The following is an 18,880-nucleotide window of genomic DNA, read 5'->3' on the forward strand; positions in this document are numbered from 1 at the left end:
ATGTGACAGTAATTAGCTGAGTGAAGCACAGTACCATGTGTGTAGTGAAGCGAGAATTGGACTTGTTATTCCTGAGGGTTCTCTGTGTGCTCAAACTGTATCTCTGCTTGGATCAGCACAGAACAAATTTGTGGAGTTGATGAAAAAAAAAGGAAGACGAGAACCATTAGGAAGTTCACTTTTCTTGCTGATGCTGTTTAATACACTGCTGTTAGAACATTGGTGTGCTATTAAGAATAAATAGCTGCCTTTAGGTAGGCTGAAAGTGTGTCTGAACCATTCAGGAAGTGCTGTTCTTTATGCTTTGTTTTTTTGTGGTTCGTTTTGCTTGCAAAGGCTGAATCGTTTTCTTTCTGTCTGCAGAAAAAGACCACACCAATCAGCCACTATGCAGGGAGTCCGTGTCAGCCTTTTCCCACTGACACCCTTAATAACAGGTAAAAGACTAAACACAGATTCAAATACCAAGGCTTCCTTTGTGAAGCCACTGAACTTTTAGCACCCTAAAACCTATTTGTTGCTGTTGTTCTAGAATCCTGTTGAATTCAGAAATTGAACAAATAACCATCTTAACAAATCTCAAATGTTTTATTGTGTCCTGTGGGTATTGCAATCAATCTCAGATGCTCAGATGAGTGTTTCTGTGGGCGTTTTTTATGAATGCCAGCACTTGCAAATGGAAACAAATGGAAATTTTGGTTAAATGCTTTTGATTCTTACCAGTCTTTTTTCATGTCACATCAAAGGTTTACTACTGGATGATTTAATGCAAATGTCATCTGTGTTGATTTAATGGAAAATCAACACTGTGAGCACAGGAAATAAATTGCTTGTTTAATTTATGTTTAAAGTCATTTATTCTTAGTTTATAGTTCATTCCTATTTTACTTGTTATGTTCCTCAACAATTAAGCACGTAGCCATCTGATAGTTAGAGGACTTCACGTCTATGAAATATTTGGAGTACCGGGTAAGTGCTATGTTCAACAGGAAGTTGCATCATACAAATTTCCTAAATATCATGCGAGGAAGCAAAGTTCTCTCATTCTTGTTTCTTTAGTTTCAGTGATACTGTGACTGAAAAGGTCACTGTGAAAGTACAATTCTGTTACCCAAAATTATAGATTGAAAGTAAATTTATTTAAAAATATATATATTAAGTAATTCATTAGTATGTCTTTAATGTCCTTGCTATTAGAATGGATTCTAGTTAATCAAATGTTTTGTGTAACTGCTAATTCTAAGCTAAAAAAAAAAAAAAAAAAGAAAAAAAGAAAAGTTCAACCCTGTTACTAATTTAAGAAGAAAACAAGGAGAATTACACTACTGTGCAAAAGTTGTAGGCACCTTATTTTTTTTTAGTACAAACTTTGTTATAGATTTTTATTTTATGACTTCCACAAAAACATTTTAGATTTCCAAACATTAGTTTTCTAGCACAAAATTAAATGTTGCAGAAAAATGTTTGTATGTCAGTAAAGAAAGCAGCATATTAAGCGGTAAGAGACACTTTTCAGGTAAGAAACACAATGAAGGCTGCTGCATTTTTCTGCAAAACTAAGAAGCAGGTGCCACAGCCAAAGTCTCCAGAAGAACTGTGGCTGGTTCTGCAAGACGCTCAATAAAACTTACAGCTAATTTCCTTATAAAACTGCACTAATTCTCCCTGAGACTACTTTTTTTTAAAGCAAAGCGTCATCACAACAAATATTGCCAAATATTGTTTCATTTATTCCTTTTTGGTGCTATTTTTTAATGGAGAAACATTTAATTTATTTTTTTTGAAGGCATCTTTGTGTCACGAATCGTGACGGAGCAGAGATAGGACGGATGCAAGTGCAGTATGAACAGTTGTTTATTTAAAAGAGAGACAGGCAGACAAATCCAAAACGTGATCCAAAACGTAATCCACAAACATGCAAGAGGTCAGGCGATTGGCAAACAAGCATACACGGGGCAAGGCAGGAATCTAGGTCGTGGTCACGGAAAACAGGGTCGATAAACAAAACGAGAAACGAACTATGACGAGGAACTGGAAGCGGATAATCCAGCGCGAACTAACTCTAAACATGGAACGTGACTATGACTACTATACTATACTACTAAACTAACTCTGTGATAATCTTCCGCGTTGTGTGCTGGGAGGCGCGCGGTATATATGCAGACATGCAGCGTCTAAACCGCTAGCAGCTGAGAGCAATACAGAGACACGTGAAATCCCAGCCAATGACAGAACAGGGAGGAGACATGACAGAAACAAACAAAACACACGTGTCCAGATGTCACTACGGTCAACAATGGAAAAGCAGGTGCTCGTGCATTCGCGCTTAGAGCACACTGCTTCAAGGGGGAATCGTGACAGAACCCCCCCCAACGGCACCTCTCCCGGAGTGCCATGAGTCATCCCATTTCATTGGCGGCCCCGGCCTCCTGGGCTGAATGTCCCAAGCAGAGCCAGGAAACTGCACGGTGTTCTTGGCGGCGCAGGGAAGCGGAGCGACGTCTCTGGCTGAACAGGGAGGCAGAGTGATGACCACAGCCGAGCAGGCAGGCTGAGTGAAGTCCTCGGCGGAGCATGAAGGCAGAGTGACGTCCTCGGCAGAGCAGGAAAGCAGAGCGACGTCCTCGGCTGAACAGGGAAACAGAGCACTGTACTCAGCAGAGCAGGGAAGCAGGGCGACGTCCTCGTCGGAGCAAGAAAGCGGAGTGACGTCCCCAGCTGAACTGGAAGGCAGAGCGAAGTCCCCTGTAAGGCCAGGGAGAGGAGCGTGGGTCTCCATGCGGCCAGGGAGAGGAGCGTGGGTCTCCTCGAAGCAGAAGGGGGGAACGATGTTTGCCATCGAGCAGGAAGGCTAAGCGACGTCCACAGCTGAACAGGAAGGCTGAGCGACGACCTCAGCTGAACAGGGAGGCTGAGCGACGTCCACAGCTGACCAGGGAGGCTGAGCGACGTCCACAGCTGACCAGGGAGGCTGAGCGACGTCCACAGCTGACCAGGGTGGCTGAGCAAAGTCCACAGCTGACCAGGGAGGCTGAGGCTCTGAGGTCACCAGGTGAACCCTGGGCATGGGCGGAGCTTGGGTGGCCATGTCAGTAGACTTGGGCGTGAGCAGAACTTGGCTGTGCGTGTCAGCAGACTGGGGCGTGAGCAGAACTTGGCTGTGCGTGTCAGCAGACTGGGGCGTGAACAGAACTTGGCTGTGCGTGTCAGCAGACTGGGGCGTGAACAGAACTTGGCTGTGCGTGTCAGCAGACTGGGGCGTGAACAGAACTTGGCTGTGCGTGTCAGCAGACTGGGGCGTGAACAGAACTTGGCTGTGCGTGTCAGCAGACTGGGGCGTGAGCAGAACTTGGCTGTGCGTGTCAGCAGACTGGGGCGTGAGCAGAACTTGGCTGTGCGTGTCAGCAGACTGGGGCGTGAGCAGAACTTGGCTGTGCGTGTCAGCAGACTGGGGCGTGAGCAGAACTTGGCTGTGCGTGTCAGCAGACTCGGGCGTGAGCAGAACTTAGCTGTGCGTGTCAGCAGACTCGGGCGTGAGCAGAACTTGGTGGGTCAGGTCATCAGATGGGAACATGAGCAGAGCTTGGTTGTTTGTTTCAGCAAACTCTGGCTTTGGCAGAACTTGGGTGGTCGTGTCGGTAGTCTTGGGCGTGGGCTGAACTTGGGCGACCGGGTCGGTAGACTTGGGCGTGGACTGAACTTGGGCGACCGGGTCGGCAGACTTGGGCGTGGACAGAACTTGGGCGACTGGGTCGGTAGACTTGGGCATGGACAGAATTGGGCGACTGGGTCGGTAGACTTGGGCATGGACAGAACTTGAGCGACCGGGTCGGTAGACTTGGGCGTGAGCAGAATTTGGTCGTTAGGCTTAGATATTAGCGGAGCTTGGTCAACTGGATCAGCAGGCTTGGACGTGACCTCAGGAACTTGAGACTTGACTTGGACCTCAGAGACTTGAGACTTGACTTGGACCTCAGAGACTGGAGACTTGACTTGGACCTCAGGGACTGGAGACTTGACTTGGATTTCACTGACTGGAGACTTGACTTGGATTTCACTGACTGGAGACTTGACTTGGACTTCAGAGACTAGAGACTTGACTTGGACTTCGGGACTTGAGACTTGACTTGGACTTCAGAGACTGGAGACTTGACTTGGACTTCAGGGACTTGAGACTTGACTTGGACATGGACCTCAGAGTTGAGCTCTGGTGCTGGAGCCTCCCTGTTGACTTCTAGCTGGAGCTCGGCAGGTGAGCCCACCTCGTGGGTCTCAGGTTCGAGCTCTGAGGTCGCCAGGTTAACCTCCGGCTGGGGCTCTGCATGAGTTTGCCTGTAGTAGTGGGTAAATGACAGGGCGAGTTTGCCTGCCAGACTGACCCCCCCGAGAAGTTGTTCTAGCTCGGCCCTCGCCTCCGGACTCCCGAACCGCATCATGAACTCCCCCACAAACTGTTCTACACTGTCCAGGTTCCTACAGCGCTTATCCAGTTGGAGCTGCACCCACTGACGGGCCGGTCCAAAGAACCGGGACCACATGAATCGGAGCCATTGCTTCTCCTCTGGCTTAGGGTCTAACAGGCTGGCGAAATAGAATTGACAGTCTACCAGAAAATATTCAGGGGCACCGAAAAATCTGTCAAATGGATCAGGAAGCTCCATAAATGTCCATTGTGGGAAGTGGACTGAGTCCATAGTGGGGACGGTTGGCGTTGACTTCCGGGTTCTGCGTTTTCTCCGTTCTTCTGCTGCATCCATGTTTCGGCGGAAGATTCTGTCACGAATCGTGACGGAGCAGAGATAGGACGGATGCAAGTGCAGTATGAACAGTTGTTTATTTAAAAGAGAGACAGGCAGACAAATCCAAAACGTGATCCAAAACGTAATCCACAAACATGCAAGTGGTCAGGCGATTGGCAAACAGGCATACACGGGGCAAGGCAGGAATCTAGGTCATGGTCACGGAAAACAGGGTCGATAAACAAAACGAGAAACGAACTATGACGAGGAACTGGAAGCGGATAATCCAGCGCGAACTAACTCTAAACATGGAACGTGACTATGACTACTATACGAACTAAACTAACTCCATGATAATCTTCCGCGTTGTGTGCTGGGAGGCGCGCGGTATATATGCGGACATGATCAGCGTCTAAACCGCTAGCGGCTGAGAGCAACACAGACACACGTCCCAGCCAATGACAGAACAGGGAGGAGACATGACAGAAACAAACAAAACACACGTGTCCAGATGTCACTACGGTCAACAATGGAAAAGCAGGTGCTCGTGCATTCGCGCTTAGAGCACGCTGCTTCAAGGGGGAATCGTGACACTTTGCTCTACATCATTTCTTTGCATGTGCCCAAGACTTATATATATATATATAAGTTAAGAAATCTTAATTTAATCTTCAGAATTGAGTTCATGTGTTAATGTTAATGTGAGTAATGTGTTTTGTGTTTATGAGACCAGTTACTGTGAAACAACTGGTTGAAATGGAGAGAATAAAGTTTTTATTTGCATTTTAATTGCAGAATTGTGGAATTAATTATTATTCATTTAAAAGAAGGTATAAAAGGCAGAACTATCGGTATTGGCCAATATCACTCTGAATAATCGATCATCAGCTGGTATCAGCTGAGAAAGGTATCTTTCTTTAATGTATGTATATATATATATTTAGAGAGAGAGAGAGAAGTAATGTTTCACGAAATATGCAAGAATTGCAGATTGCTCAATTGTAAAATGTAGTAGATCAGGGTTTGCAGGGTTTATGATGAGGAAGCATATACTGTATTTGACCAAATGTTGTCTGCATGGACTAATAATATAATCTTCTTATTGTGTGTTATCTGAAGCTCTCCTGATCCTCCTGCTGTGCTCAGCTAGTTCTGGTCTGGAGCTGAGCCCCAGCACAAAAGAGATCATCCTGACTGCGAATGACTCCATCTCCATCGTCTGTTCCGGCTGGGCGCCCGTCTCCTGGCGCTACAAAAGAGAAGATTTTTCAGCACCTCATTTCAGAATGGAGAACCGATCCAACACCTCTAGTGTTCTCCACCTGACGAATGTGACATGGAGACACACAGGAGTGTACGTGTGTTCTGAGGATGGCTCTGAGGAGAGCAGAGAGGTGGCTGTTTATGTGCCTGGTGAGAAGCAAAGCATTTGCACATACACTGATAATACCCAAACAATATGACATAAAAACATTCAATTAAAAATAAAGCTTTCTCTAAAAAATATATTCTAGTATAATCTGAGACCTTGGGATGTACTAGCCATGTCCTGAAGACTCCTTCCTGTTGTTTTTTTAATGCTTAAAACTAATTAGAAGTATTTTGCAAATTCCTTACCCTAGAATAAAATTCTGCCCCATACAGCCTATATCTAGCCCTCTATCCATGATTTTATGTAGCTTTAAATATGTGTTATACAGTATTTATCAGATAGATATTTTAAAGGTAGCAATTGAATTAATGTTTATATTGATTTAATGGATAATTTGATAAACAATGGATTATTTTTTTCTAAGAAGACATTAACATACGAGACAAGATAAATAAATCTTACCTAGGAGGAGCGGAAAGAATAGAGTCAAGAAGTTCAAGGTTTAAGGATCATCTTGGAGAAACCAGGAGCTGCTTTTTTCAGAGTGTGATGTACTTTTTATAGGATTTCAACCTGTGACATTTAGGTGTCTAGATTGTATCTCTCCAGAGGCTTGCTTTTATCCTTTTCTGCAGCATATTGAAGGATTTTCAATTTGGTCACTAATTTCCACCCAACTAGCCAGCACTCTCCTGTCAGCTGCTAATCAGTGAGGGTGAAGGTTAACACATGCTTCCTATGAGATAAATGAAGCCAGTTAACTGCACCTTTTCAAACTGCTGCTCATGCTCTGACACACTCTGAAGCCACTTCTGAACTCATCCGCATACATGAGCTCTCAGATGTCTGTGATTGGCTAGTGTTGCTGGGATTGACAGGGAGAGATAGAAAGTATGGCATCCCTTCCAACTCAGAGAACCAGGCCAAATTTTGCTCCCTGGGCTCCCAGTCACGGATGTCAGTGGCATCGTTGGGATTTGAACTCACAATTTCCTGGCGATAAGGCGAACGCTTTTCTGTTGCACTACACTTCTATTTTCATCGTTTAATCTCAGGTACATACACACAGTTCTTTGACCGTATGGCTCAATTCCTCGAAGTCCACATGTGGTTTCTTGTTTTCAGCAGAACTGATGTCAATTGATGTCAGCAGAAGTCTTTAATGATACCTCTTTGACCTTTTCTTTCACCCTACGTTCTTACCTCTTCTTCCGTTTCACTTCCTTTTATTTTGCAAATTCATGCTGATCAAAGACTTGAGCTACCCCCACTAATCTTATTTGAGAATTAAGAATTTAACAACACAGTGTTATAACTGCTATTAATGCACTGGCTGTCAATCAAAAGTGTCACTTGCCTGTTTAGCAAATTTGACAGTTTTCAGTTTGCTGGAAACCTTTACAGCAATTGATAATACTGATGAGTATTAGCACTACAGCATTTCTTTTTATACAGCATACAACATTATATTTATACAAAAATGTCCAATCCTTCTTCTCCCTCTTTTCAGACCCGGACGAGTGGTTTTTGGAGAATGAATATGCTGCAGTCACTAGGACAAGCAATGAAGGGACAGTCCCCTGCCTGGTGACAGACCCCAAAATTAATGTGACCCTCCATGATAAAGATACTGAAATCCCAGTGATGGGCAAGTACATACCCACCAGTGGCTTTACAGGAATACTGGAAGACAAGATTTACAAATGCAGAGGAGAACGCAACGGAGAGGAGAAGTGGTCCAATGTATTCTATGTCTTCAGCATCTTAGGTAGGTGTCTATGCCAGGAGAAAATATATGATAACTGTTTACATGTTCAGTGTTCATAGTACTACCTGACACCTTCACAACATCAACACAGACTGTTATAAAGGCTCTGTATATAGGTTTATGACACTTTCCAGGCTGACTTTAGAACGTTATGACAACTGACTTTGCAGCTCATTGCACTTTTTGAATGTTACATAATGAGTCACACAATGATTTTGGTTCAGAGAAAAAATATATTTTATTGAATATATAATAGGGTATTAATAGTGTATTAGGGTGCACAAGCTAGCTTAGCCATTAGCATGTTTGCCTCGCATCTCCAGGGTTGGGGGATGCGTGGAGTTTGCATGTTCTCCCTGTGCTTCGGGGTTTTGCTCCAGGTACTCCAGTTTCCACTCCCAGTCCAAAGACATACGTTGTAGGCTGATTGGCATTTCCAGTTGGTCTGTAGAGTGTGAATGTGTGTGCGATTGTGCCCTGTGATGGGTTGGCACACCATCCAGAGTGTCCCCCCATCCCCGAGTTCCCTGGGATAGGCTCCAGGCTGCTCCGCGCCCCTCTGTAGGATAAGTGGTACAGAAAATGGATGGATGGATAATAGACTACTGTATATAGTAGTATATATTATAATATACAATATAGTATATGCAGTATAATACACAAATAACTCTGTCACTATGGGCTTATAACATTGCCATAAGTGTTCGCAGAAATCTTTTGAATAGTTACAGTGCTGTGATTTCTTCTGTTTTTGTGTATATCTCATACTAAATTGTTTAGAAATTAAAACAAAATCTAAGATAAAACAAAGGCAACCCAAGTAACCAAAAAATACACTTTTTAAATGATAATTTTATTTGTTTTCAATGTTGTGCAAAAATGTATTTGTCCCTGTAGTTACTAGTTCCCCAAATCTATGAAACTGCATTCATAATGGGTTCAGCTGGACTAGACACAACCAGACCTGATTACTGCAAACCCTGTTCAGTCAAATCAACACTTAAATAGAACTTTTTCTACAGAATGAAGCTGGTAAAAGGGCTTACCCAGTAACACACTATGCCAAAATCGAAAGAAAGAAATTCCAGAAATGATGAGGGAGAAGGTGATTGAAATACATCAGTCTGGGAAGGGTTACAAAGCTATTTCAAAGGCTCTGGGACTCTAAATAACCACAGTGAGAGCCGTTGTCTCCAAATGGAAAAACTCGGCACAGTAGTGAACCTTCCCAGAAGTGGCCGACCTTCCAAAATTCCTCCAAGTGCACAGCAACTACTCATACAGCAAGTCACAAAAGAGCCAAGGACAACATCAAAGGAACTACAGGCCTCTCTTGCATCAATAAAGATCACTGTTCATGACTCCACTGTCAGAAAGACACTGGGCAAAAATAGCATCCATGGAAGGGTGGTGAGGTGAAAACCACTGCTAACCCAGAAGAACATTAAGGTTCATCTGAATTTTGCCAAAAAACATATTGACGATCCTCAAACCTTTTGGGGGAATGTTCTGGGGATTGATGATTCAAAAGTGGAACTGTTTGGAAGACAGTGGTCCCGTAATATCTGGTGTAAACCAAACACAGAATTCCATAAAAAGACTATCATACCTACGGTCAAGCATGGTGGTGGAAGTGTGATGGTGTGGGGATGCTTTGCTGCTTCAGGGCCTGAGCAACTTGCAGTAATTGAGGGAAACACTAATTCTACTCGGTCTTCAGTCTGTAAGTTGAAACTCAAGTGCAACTGGATTATGCAGCAAGACAATGATCATAGAGCATAGGAGTAAATATGGGTGTTGGATATATATATATTTTTTTTGCTTCAATAACTGGATTGTGTGTTTACTCAGGTTGCCTTTGTTTTATGTTGTATTTTGCTTGAAGACCTACACAAAAACATATACACAAAAACAGAAGAAAGCAGGCAAATACTTTTTCATAGCATTGTAAATGAAACTCGCTTGTCTTATATGTATAACTCATAAATCATGGATTAGATATGTCTTATCTGTCATTTATATTAATCAAAATCTTATAAATAGCTAAAGTAAACTTAACTTACTTAACGGCCAGAGTAAAATAAACACAAGTGTCATTACAGTGTAATGTCTTTGGTATAAGTATGCATAAAAGTTCTTATTAGCAGAATCGTGTCACTGACATGCCAGAAGTGCACTGAACTACTAAATCAGTCATCATGGTATTCAATACTAAGTCATCCTGGATTGTGTCATAACACAATCTTATAGCAGCCTATCATTTGACTGATTTGGTGTTATGTCAATTTCACATAAAGATTGACTAAGCTGGTCTCTACGACAACAGAACACTATTGGAATAAGCCTTGATATGCTTATGTAGGTTTGTGTCAGCTACAATAAATGACCTCTAGGGTTATGTCAGGCAACCTTATAAACACTGGCGTTTAATTAAGTGTAACCTGCTTGATTATCAAATAAAATATAATGTTGTATCTGTTCTACCTTTTCAGAATCTTATTTGGGTGTCTAAGGTTGGAAAGGACACTTTATGTGAATGTATGGAGCACTTGAAGCGGAGCATGTTTATGAATTTACCTTTCAGGTCACTGAAATGTAACCCTGACTGACATATTGTCCTTGATGTAGGGTGTAAACGATATACAATATGTTCTGTGTAAATAACAAGGCTGTGGGTGGAGAATATGTGCAGTATCTGTTGAGTAGATATCAATATGATTGGTAATTACACTGTTATAATAGAACAAACTACAAGGTATGTACATTGTTTAAAACAACAGTACATACACACTACAGTGTTTTAGCAAATCTGCTTTTTAGTTCTTCCAAATGTAGCAGGTCATAAAGACCTTCTATCGCGGGTGTGGAAAAAATGTCCGACATGCAGACATCTCCACATGTGTGCAACATCTGTCCACTTTGTTTCCCGTCATTTCTTTTGCATCAGTGCTCCCCTTCCGTTCATAAACACACAAAATGTAGCACACAGTCTCTGAACAATGCTTATATTATGTGACTCTGTATCTCTTGTTCACTGGCCACAGTTCCTGAGGCGCTGGACACCCACATCAATGCCTCGAAGACGGTGCTGAAACAAGGCGAGGCGCTCAACGTCAACTGCACGGCCCACGGAGTCGAGCTTGTCTTCTTCTACTGGGAGTTTCCGAACAAAGTGAGTGGGCCGAAAAATAAACGGGCCCATCTAATTTTCTTCCAAATCTACGACCCCTTGAGAGAAAATCCAACAGCCCAAATTACCTCAAGATGTGCTGCCACACCTAATCCCTGAGAGTCTTTTTATGGATAACACATTTTTATTAAAGATTTAAATCTGCCGAAGGAGGACAGGAAGACAGAAAAGTGAAGGAGGATGCTGAGAAGGAAATTACTAAATGCTGAAGGCTATGCTAGCATATATACTGTTCAATATTATTAACATTGTTCTTACAAGCAGGAAGCTGTCAAGCCATTATCTTAGCGTTTATTGTGGTGTTGTGGGTCTCTGATGGTTATCAGAAAACATCAGCCACATTTCATATATGATCAAAGCATTGCACTTTTTACTTTTTCCGTGTCTATTAGAGCAATGCATGCATTGAATGCATTAGAACAATGTATTATGTGGCTCTAAAGTGGTACATAAAGTGCATTGAGAACTGTGTTCGATTAGATTCCTGTTGTTCGGTAAATCCACTTTATTGCTTTAAGTATTGTCAGACTTAATAATACCCATTTATGTGCATTTGCTATTTCAATCATACACCACGCGTCTGTTTTAGACTTCTTTGTTTTACTTTTTACGTAGATTTAGATTTAGATGTGCAATCTCTAGCTTTTGAACATCAAATGAATGACACTACCATTTAATTAAAGGGGATGCCACACCCTTAATTAAAAATGGCATCTAACAGTGATTTATACACCAAGTTGTACTGAATGTCGTTAAGGGTGACACTTTCTTTGAAGGCCATATTTATAATAACCTATGAATAAATTCATCACCTGTTGCGTAATGCATTCATAAACTACTATGTACATTGTAATAACTATTTATGAAAAGGCATTACAGTTCATAAACATGTTTGTAATGCATTTATGAATTGATAACAGGGTGCAATATAATTATATAACTTATGTTTATAACTCTTAAAATCACCAGACCAAAGGGAGTGCACATTATTAACAGATTTCTTTTTATTATTAATATGGCTTATGAATTCTTATCAGCTCTATGTAAGTGACACATATTTTAAACAGAACCAATTACTGAATCAATAGCTTTTTAAATTTTTTTTTTTATATATTTTAGCATGCCCAAAACTATACTGAAGTTATACACCAATCAGCCATAACATTAAAACCAGTGACAGGTGAAGTGAATAACATTGATTATCTCATTACAATGGCACCTGTAACGGGATGGATATATTAGGCAGCAATTGAACATTCAGTCTCGAAGTTGATGTGTTGGAAGCAGGAAAAATGGGCACGTGTAAGGATCTGAGTGACTTTCGAGCCAATGGCTGGATGATGGTTTATGATGGGCAATGGCTTATGATGGCTAGATGACTGGGTTCCTGGTATGCAGTGGTTAGTACCTACCAAAAGAGGTCCAAGGAAGAACAACCGTGAAAAGTTCATGGGCTCCCAAGGCTCATTGATGTGCATGTGGAGCAAAGGCTAGCCCGTCTGATTCGATCCCACAGTAGAGATATTGTAGTACTTATGCTGGCTATAATAGAACGATGTCAGTACACACATTGCATCACAGCTTGCTGCATGTGGGCTGTGTAGCTGCAGATCGCTCAGCATGGCCATGCTGTGTATACTCTAGATTTGGAGTATGGCTGTAAAGTTATGTGTAGTATGATTTCATTGATAATTGCTGTGGTATAATTCATCAAGGCAGGACTCATATTACAATATGCCATGGTATTGGTGATATAATGTGATATGAAAATTACTTACAGTATAATGCAACATGTTAACAATCTACAGTATATATGTTTAATGCATGTTTATAAATATTTAGAAAAATGTCTATATTGTCTTATGAATGCATTATGACATGACAAGAACAGATTATTTGTTTATTATAAATAAGACCTTAATAGAAAGTGTCACCTAGCCTAGCTGCAACATTATCTGTGGAAATTCTTTATAAAAAAAAAAAGAGAATTAAACAGTGGAAATTGTTATAAGTATGTACATGGTATTACGTTTGTAGACTGGATAGCTAGCAAGCATGACTTTTCCTGTGCTAGTGTTTTTTTGTTTTGTTTTGTTTTGTTTTGTTTTGCTGTTTGAACCAATCAACACCCTTGATTTGATTTGTTTATTTTATTTGATGATGCATGAAGATATCGGTGGTGTTTTGCCTTTCATATTCACAGACAGAGCACTGATAGAACGACATCATTCGTTACGGCAAACAATACTACGAAACACCTTTTTATAATATAGACTCATCAAGAAGTAACTTATATGAGCTTCTAACACAAGTAGAGTGCATACAATAGTTTTCATTAGTCAGTGCAGAAATGCCATAAAATCAATGTAAAGCTAATTTCTTTCAATACTCTGGCCTCTAGGCACAACAGAGCAATGCTCAATAAAAAGCTTGCCAGTTACCCATAATTCTTAGCTATGCATAACTATTGAACTAATTCTTATCTGGTGAATCATTGACATTTTGGTTAATTGTTTAACCTCAGGCTAAAGATGTGGAAATCCTGACAGACATAATCTCGGCGACCATGAGCATGCGCTCCTTCCTGAACATTTCCCAAACCACTCTGGCACACTCTGGAGAGTACGTCTGCCATGCACAAGAGAGCGTGGGCAACCAACGTACTTCTCTTAGTATCAACATCACTGTGCTGGGTAAGTGCCAACAACGATTTTCATACACAAACTCCAACTGTAGCATTTTGCTTGAACAGAACATCTGATGAATATAGAGGTTTTGTAGTGCTGGGTTTCATGTCAAACACATACATTATTAATATATAAAGATCAAAGATTAGCATAACCAAAGATAGATCAGGACACAGGAGATATGAGGAATGTTACAGAACAAATAACTTTTATAGTTTCTGAAATAAAGTGTACCTAATTATCAAAATCACGTAAGTTTTAAAAGTAATAAAAATGCACTAAAAATAGTTAAATAGCTGTTTGTAAAAAGAATCCAGCCTGTCATCTTCTCAATGCCTCACAATGATGAAGAATTGTTAATAAAGACAAACACAATATACTCTACCTTTCAATATACCTGTGAAAGAAAAATACATTTACTGTCAATCACTTCAAGCCAGTACCTGTGAGGCTGCTGCACAGGTACAAGTCCAACAGGACAAGACTTGTTTGTGCAGCAGTTAGCAAGTTAGCTGTGGCACAAATATACTTGGTCAGCTCGATGGATATTTAGCCAGTTATGTTGTCCAGGATATTTCTAGGTCATTTTTATAAGATCTAGACATAGATAAATCATGTTAAAATGTTCAAATTATTTCCCAAAAGACTAAACTGCCAAAGTCAACATCGTGTCAGCTCTGCCAAACTGTCAGTGCTGAAACTGCATTTAATTTCTGATGAAATAACATATTTTCTAAGAAACATGGGAAATGAGAGAATAACTCATACGACAATGTTGTTACCTCAGTTTTTCCCCTCTTTTTTTTGGATGAAGCTGAAAAACAAATATTTTCACATCTGTCCCGTTGCTCGAGCAAGGATCATGAAAAGATACATTTTTTTTTTTACTCTTTATTTTTTCATATAGAAAACGTTCCCACTACAAACCTATTAACCATCAATGCTTAGAGGTGAAATTGGCAATTAGACATCTGATTTTATTTATTTTTTTGTGTTTTTCTTAGAAATTATATTAATTTATAATGTAATTTATAAATGTGTGTGGAGAAGCTGAATTCTAACAAAATAAGATCTTTTCTAAAAAAAAAAAAAAAAAATGTGAATTAACCAGAGAATAACTAACCCCACCCCTGGCACAAATAAATAAATACATACATACATAAATAAATAAATAATTCTTATCACACATTCCCATTGACCAATCATTAACCAAATAAACATATTTTGTCAAATTGCTTTTAAGAAGTGCGATTGGTGATTTGACAGCTGGTTTCTTTAGTTCTTTCTATTTTCTTTCTTTTATTGAGGTAATATAACGGTTGATTAATTAATCATTAATTTTGCTGAAAATAATACATGTGCCTGGGGATATTAGTCAGAATAAAGGTCGCTATTTACTTTAACAACAACAACTAAAAAAGATGGAGAAGTAAAAGTTAAAGTTCATATCCAAGTTGCTAAAGTAGATTTAAGTACAGTAGCACAGTATTTCTGTATTTACTAACTGGGCGTAAATGTTTGTAACTGACTATTGATGTCAATCAGAACTCACTACATTAATCCTATAGTACATCAACAGCTTCATTTAAACGCCAAGTTGAATCAGCCCTTCAGTCTTTAAACGAATGCTGGCTTTCGTGGCGTACCCTTTACTCAAAGATTCAGCTGTACAGCAAATCACAGACGTGAATGTTGACATTCTTTTGAAATGAGGTGTGTTATTTTTAAGCAGCCACCATTTCAAACCACACTAGCCGGACTACTACACACACTGCGGTGCATTTTACTCCTTCCCTGTAGTCCTGCATTCCCCTCCTCCAAACACACTGAGTGTCTATGTGAGGAAGGAAAGAGCTGACTAGAACCAAACGCAGCTGAATAGGAGGCTTTGTGAGAGCATCAGTGCTTCTGCAGCACACGTGCAGCTTTACGTAGACGTAATGTGCTTCGCGAAGTGCATTACAGTCAATTGCGGAAAGTGATTTGAAAAGTGAATAAAAAAACTCGTCTGCTTTTGAATTATGCATGGAACATGCATGTTAGGTGCGTGAATAATATGTCAGAGTGGTGATGTTACTAATCTACTATTAGTACTAACAATGTTTACTTTGTGTAAAAAAAAAAAAAATTCTAAACTATATATACAGTTAAAGTAAGTTGAGTCATTATATGATTTTTTTTAATTGCATTCTTAATTTCATGGGTAAATCTTTTAAAACCTAGTATATATTCTATGATTTGTTTGGTGTCTTGGTGTTTCCAAATATTTGCAAATAGTTTCCTTACAAATAATTTGAGCACATGTCAGAGCTTCACAGAGAGCTCTTTTCCACCTCTGGTGCGGGTGTAATATCCGCTCTGCTTTCTGGAGGATTAGTTTACTTCTGGCTTCTTTTTTTTTTTTTAATTACCATTCAAAGCCAAATTATCCATCATATATACATGTAAAGTCAAACTGACATCCCTGTATTTAGAAATATTAATAATAAAAGGAATATATCACAATAATAAAGCATTGTTGAGTTACAAAAAGGTTTTGATTTTGCAAAGTACAACAATAACACTGACATTTTTACGTGCAGTTGTATTTTATTTATTTATTTATTTATTTGGCACAGTAATTCCTGTTTATTTCCTAATCCAAACACTACAATTTTCCGCTGATGATTTGGCACTTAAACGATGTGACATATTGCTCTTTTCCCAACATCATGTTAAAAAGGGTACAAGACTGAAAAGCTAATACAAAAAAAGAACATCAAAAATGTTGTAAAAATGAGAAATAGTGAAAATAAGTGAAATGCCTAAATGCTGTGATGAAAGAAAGCGTCACAAATTTCTTGCTTTGGTGTGCATTATCTCAACAAAATATCGCTTTTATAATGTGTTTTCTATTTTTGCAGTTTTCTATCTTAAAAACCTCCAGATGTACACAGCACACAGATATAGTTATAGACAATGATTACAAGCAAGATACATGATCCAGTTGATTTAAGCTCTGTTGCTCATAGGAAGTTTTCATAGTATTATCACTGATGCACTGATGCCCCATTCAGTTGATTGCCAGTCAAATGATTATTTCTTATACAGATTTTCTACAGTTCTTTATCAATCTCTGTACTTTTTTAATGTCATGTGTACCAACTTTACTAGACATAATTGTGGTGTCATGATGATAAAATGAATTATCACTGGTTTTTAGTGACTTTCTAGTCATCCTTCAGTTACTTAGTCCATTTAGAGCTCAGTATTGCTTTATAAAAGATTTTATGAAGTGATTATGAAGATGTAGTTTTAAACAACAGGACATGACAGCATATGATATCTTCCACGACATGGCATTGACGCTGGTATGTCAGTTTTATGAAGCTGTGTTCAGCTAAGGCATTAGTGACTAACAGAGTAAACCAGAAGCTGAATTACATATTAAAGGCCTATAAAATTGTATATTTCTGCCTTTTTATAAACCCTTCAAGTCTCAACTTATTACACAGTCTTAAAGCATATCATTCAGTAACAATAACATGACGAGTAACTGGACTTCAAATAATAGGAAAGAGGATGTAGTAATGAGAGCGTGGACTGTACATCCAAAGTCATCTTTGATGTTAAAGATGTTAATGCTGCACACATCACAAGTGGAATACTGATGAGTTGTGTCTTGTTTTTCAGAGAGAGGGTTTGTCGAGCTGAGCTCATTTCTAAACCCGAATGTCTCAGCATTACTGCATGAGAACGTGGAGCTGAGGGTCGAGGTGGAGGCATATCCCAAGCCTCACATCCGCTGGAGCAAAGATGGAGCCGTGATCAACGGAGACAACGTCATCAACACGAGACAGGAACAAGAGACCAGGTAGTGAAATGACTCAACGAAGAAACAATGGCAGTTTATTTGAATGTTTGCTTACTATTTCTACGTCTCGCTACTGTAGGTACATCAGCACATTAACTCTAGTGAGAATCCGCCTACAGCAGAAAGGATATTACACTATTCATGTTGCCAATGAGGACGATTCCAAAGAGATGACCTTTGACCTAGTGGTTAAAGGTGAGAAAGTTGGCCACCTATCTCCTGTCTCCATCTCCTGTATATAAATGGCTACCCAAATTCTTAGGATAGTTATTGATTTTATTATTATTCTTGTGTAAATCAATATATCTGAAGATATTCTTTTGTGTTCAGTTCCCCCACAGATAACTGAACTTTCTGATCATCACCTGCCGGAGAAAAAGCACGCCGTCACCTGTATGGCAGAGGGAGTCCCATCTCCCAGAATCCAGTGGTTCAGCTGTGACAGCATGCACAAGTGAGCACACACTCATCACCATCACAACTCACTCATCCTCATCAACACTGTCAGTCCTATTATTGTGATCACTATTAGCATCAGGTTAAAAGTGTTTAGAATGCTGTTATTAAAGAAATACTCCAACTTGTGTCATGTATACTATATGTGTCGCATATGCTTGATTACCATGGACAATCATTTCAGCACATTTCCCTGGTCTGAGAAAAGAAGATAAAAAAAAAAACATTTACTTAAAACTCAAATGTTATGTAAATCTAGGGGCAGTCATTGAATTCTGTAAAAAAATAAAATAAAATATGTATATTATTCAAAAACACAACTGTTACTTATAAAGATCATACAGTATGTATTTTCTATTGAACTACAGTATAGTAAAAAGTAATCGTGATTATACTGTAAGTGCCATTTCCTGAAGAGTTGTGGTATCCATGTGCCATCAGACCCATAATTATTACCGCAAAATCTTTTCTCTGGAAAGGTGTGAATAATTCTACAGATTTACATTTAATTTACCAACACCTTAGAAGATTTAATGAAAGAGTTCTATAAAAAATTTAACATTTAACAATTGCCCTTAGACTTCCATTATAAGCGAGTTTCAAGTAAACAGGCTCTCTGTTCTTTTTTTTTTTTTTTTCAGTACATTTAAATGTGTCGAAATTATTTTATGAATGAGGCACACATACACTAGGGATGTGGTGGATAGAAATTAGCCCGAAAGATTCTGAAGTATTCTTTTCATTTTGGGATTATTAGATTATTATTTCTGCCTCAGCACTGTTCAATTCTCCACTCTGATTGGTCAGAAGTTATT

General features: G+C 39.6%; 1 protein-coding gene across 1 annotated transcript in view; it reads left to right on the forward strand.

Moving 5' to 3' along the window:
* pdgfrb (platelet-derived growth factor receptor, beta polypeptide) overlaps window positions 1–18,880 on the forward strand; it is a 52,887-nt gene that overhangs the window by 19,018 nt on the left and 14,989 nt on the right. The window contains exons 2-9 of the mRNA XM_053642129.1: window positions 364–437; window positions 5,859–6,152; window positions 7,622–7,879; window positions 10,924–11,051; window positions 13,594–13,762; window positions 17,429–17,609; window positions 17,689–17,804; window positions 17,940–18,063. Coding sequence (XP_053498104.1) covers window positions 389–437; window positions 5,859–6,152; window positions 7,622–7,879; window positions 10,924–11,051; window positions 13,594–13,762; window positions 17,429–17,609; window positions 17,689–17,804; window positions 17,940–18,063 — 1,319 coding nt within the window. The 5' untranslated portion in view covers window positions 364–388. The remainder of the gene's footprint in view (window positions 1–363; window positions 438–5,858; window positions 6,153–7,621; window positions 7,880–10,923; window positions 11,052–13,593; window positions 13,763–17,428; window positions 17,610–17,688; window positions 17,805–17,939; window positions 18,064–18,880) is intronic.

The sequence above is a fragment of the Ictalurus furcatus genome, chromosome 14 (assembly GCF_023375685.1).
Source record: "Ictalurus furcatus strain D&B chromosome 14, Billie_1.0, whole genome shotgun sequence".
Lineage (NCBI taxonomy): Eukaryota > Metazoa > Chordata > Actinopteri > Siluriformes > Ictaluridae > Ictalurus > Ictalurus furcatus.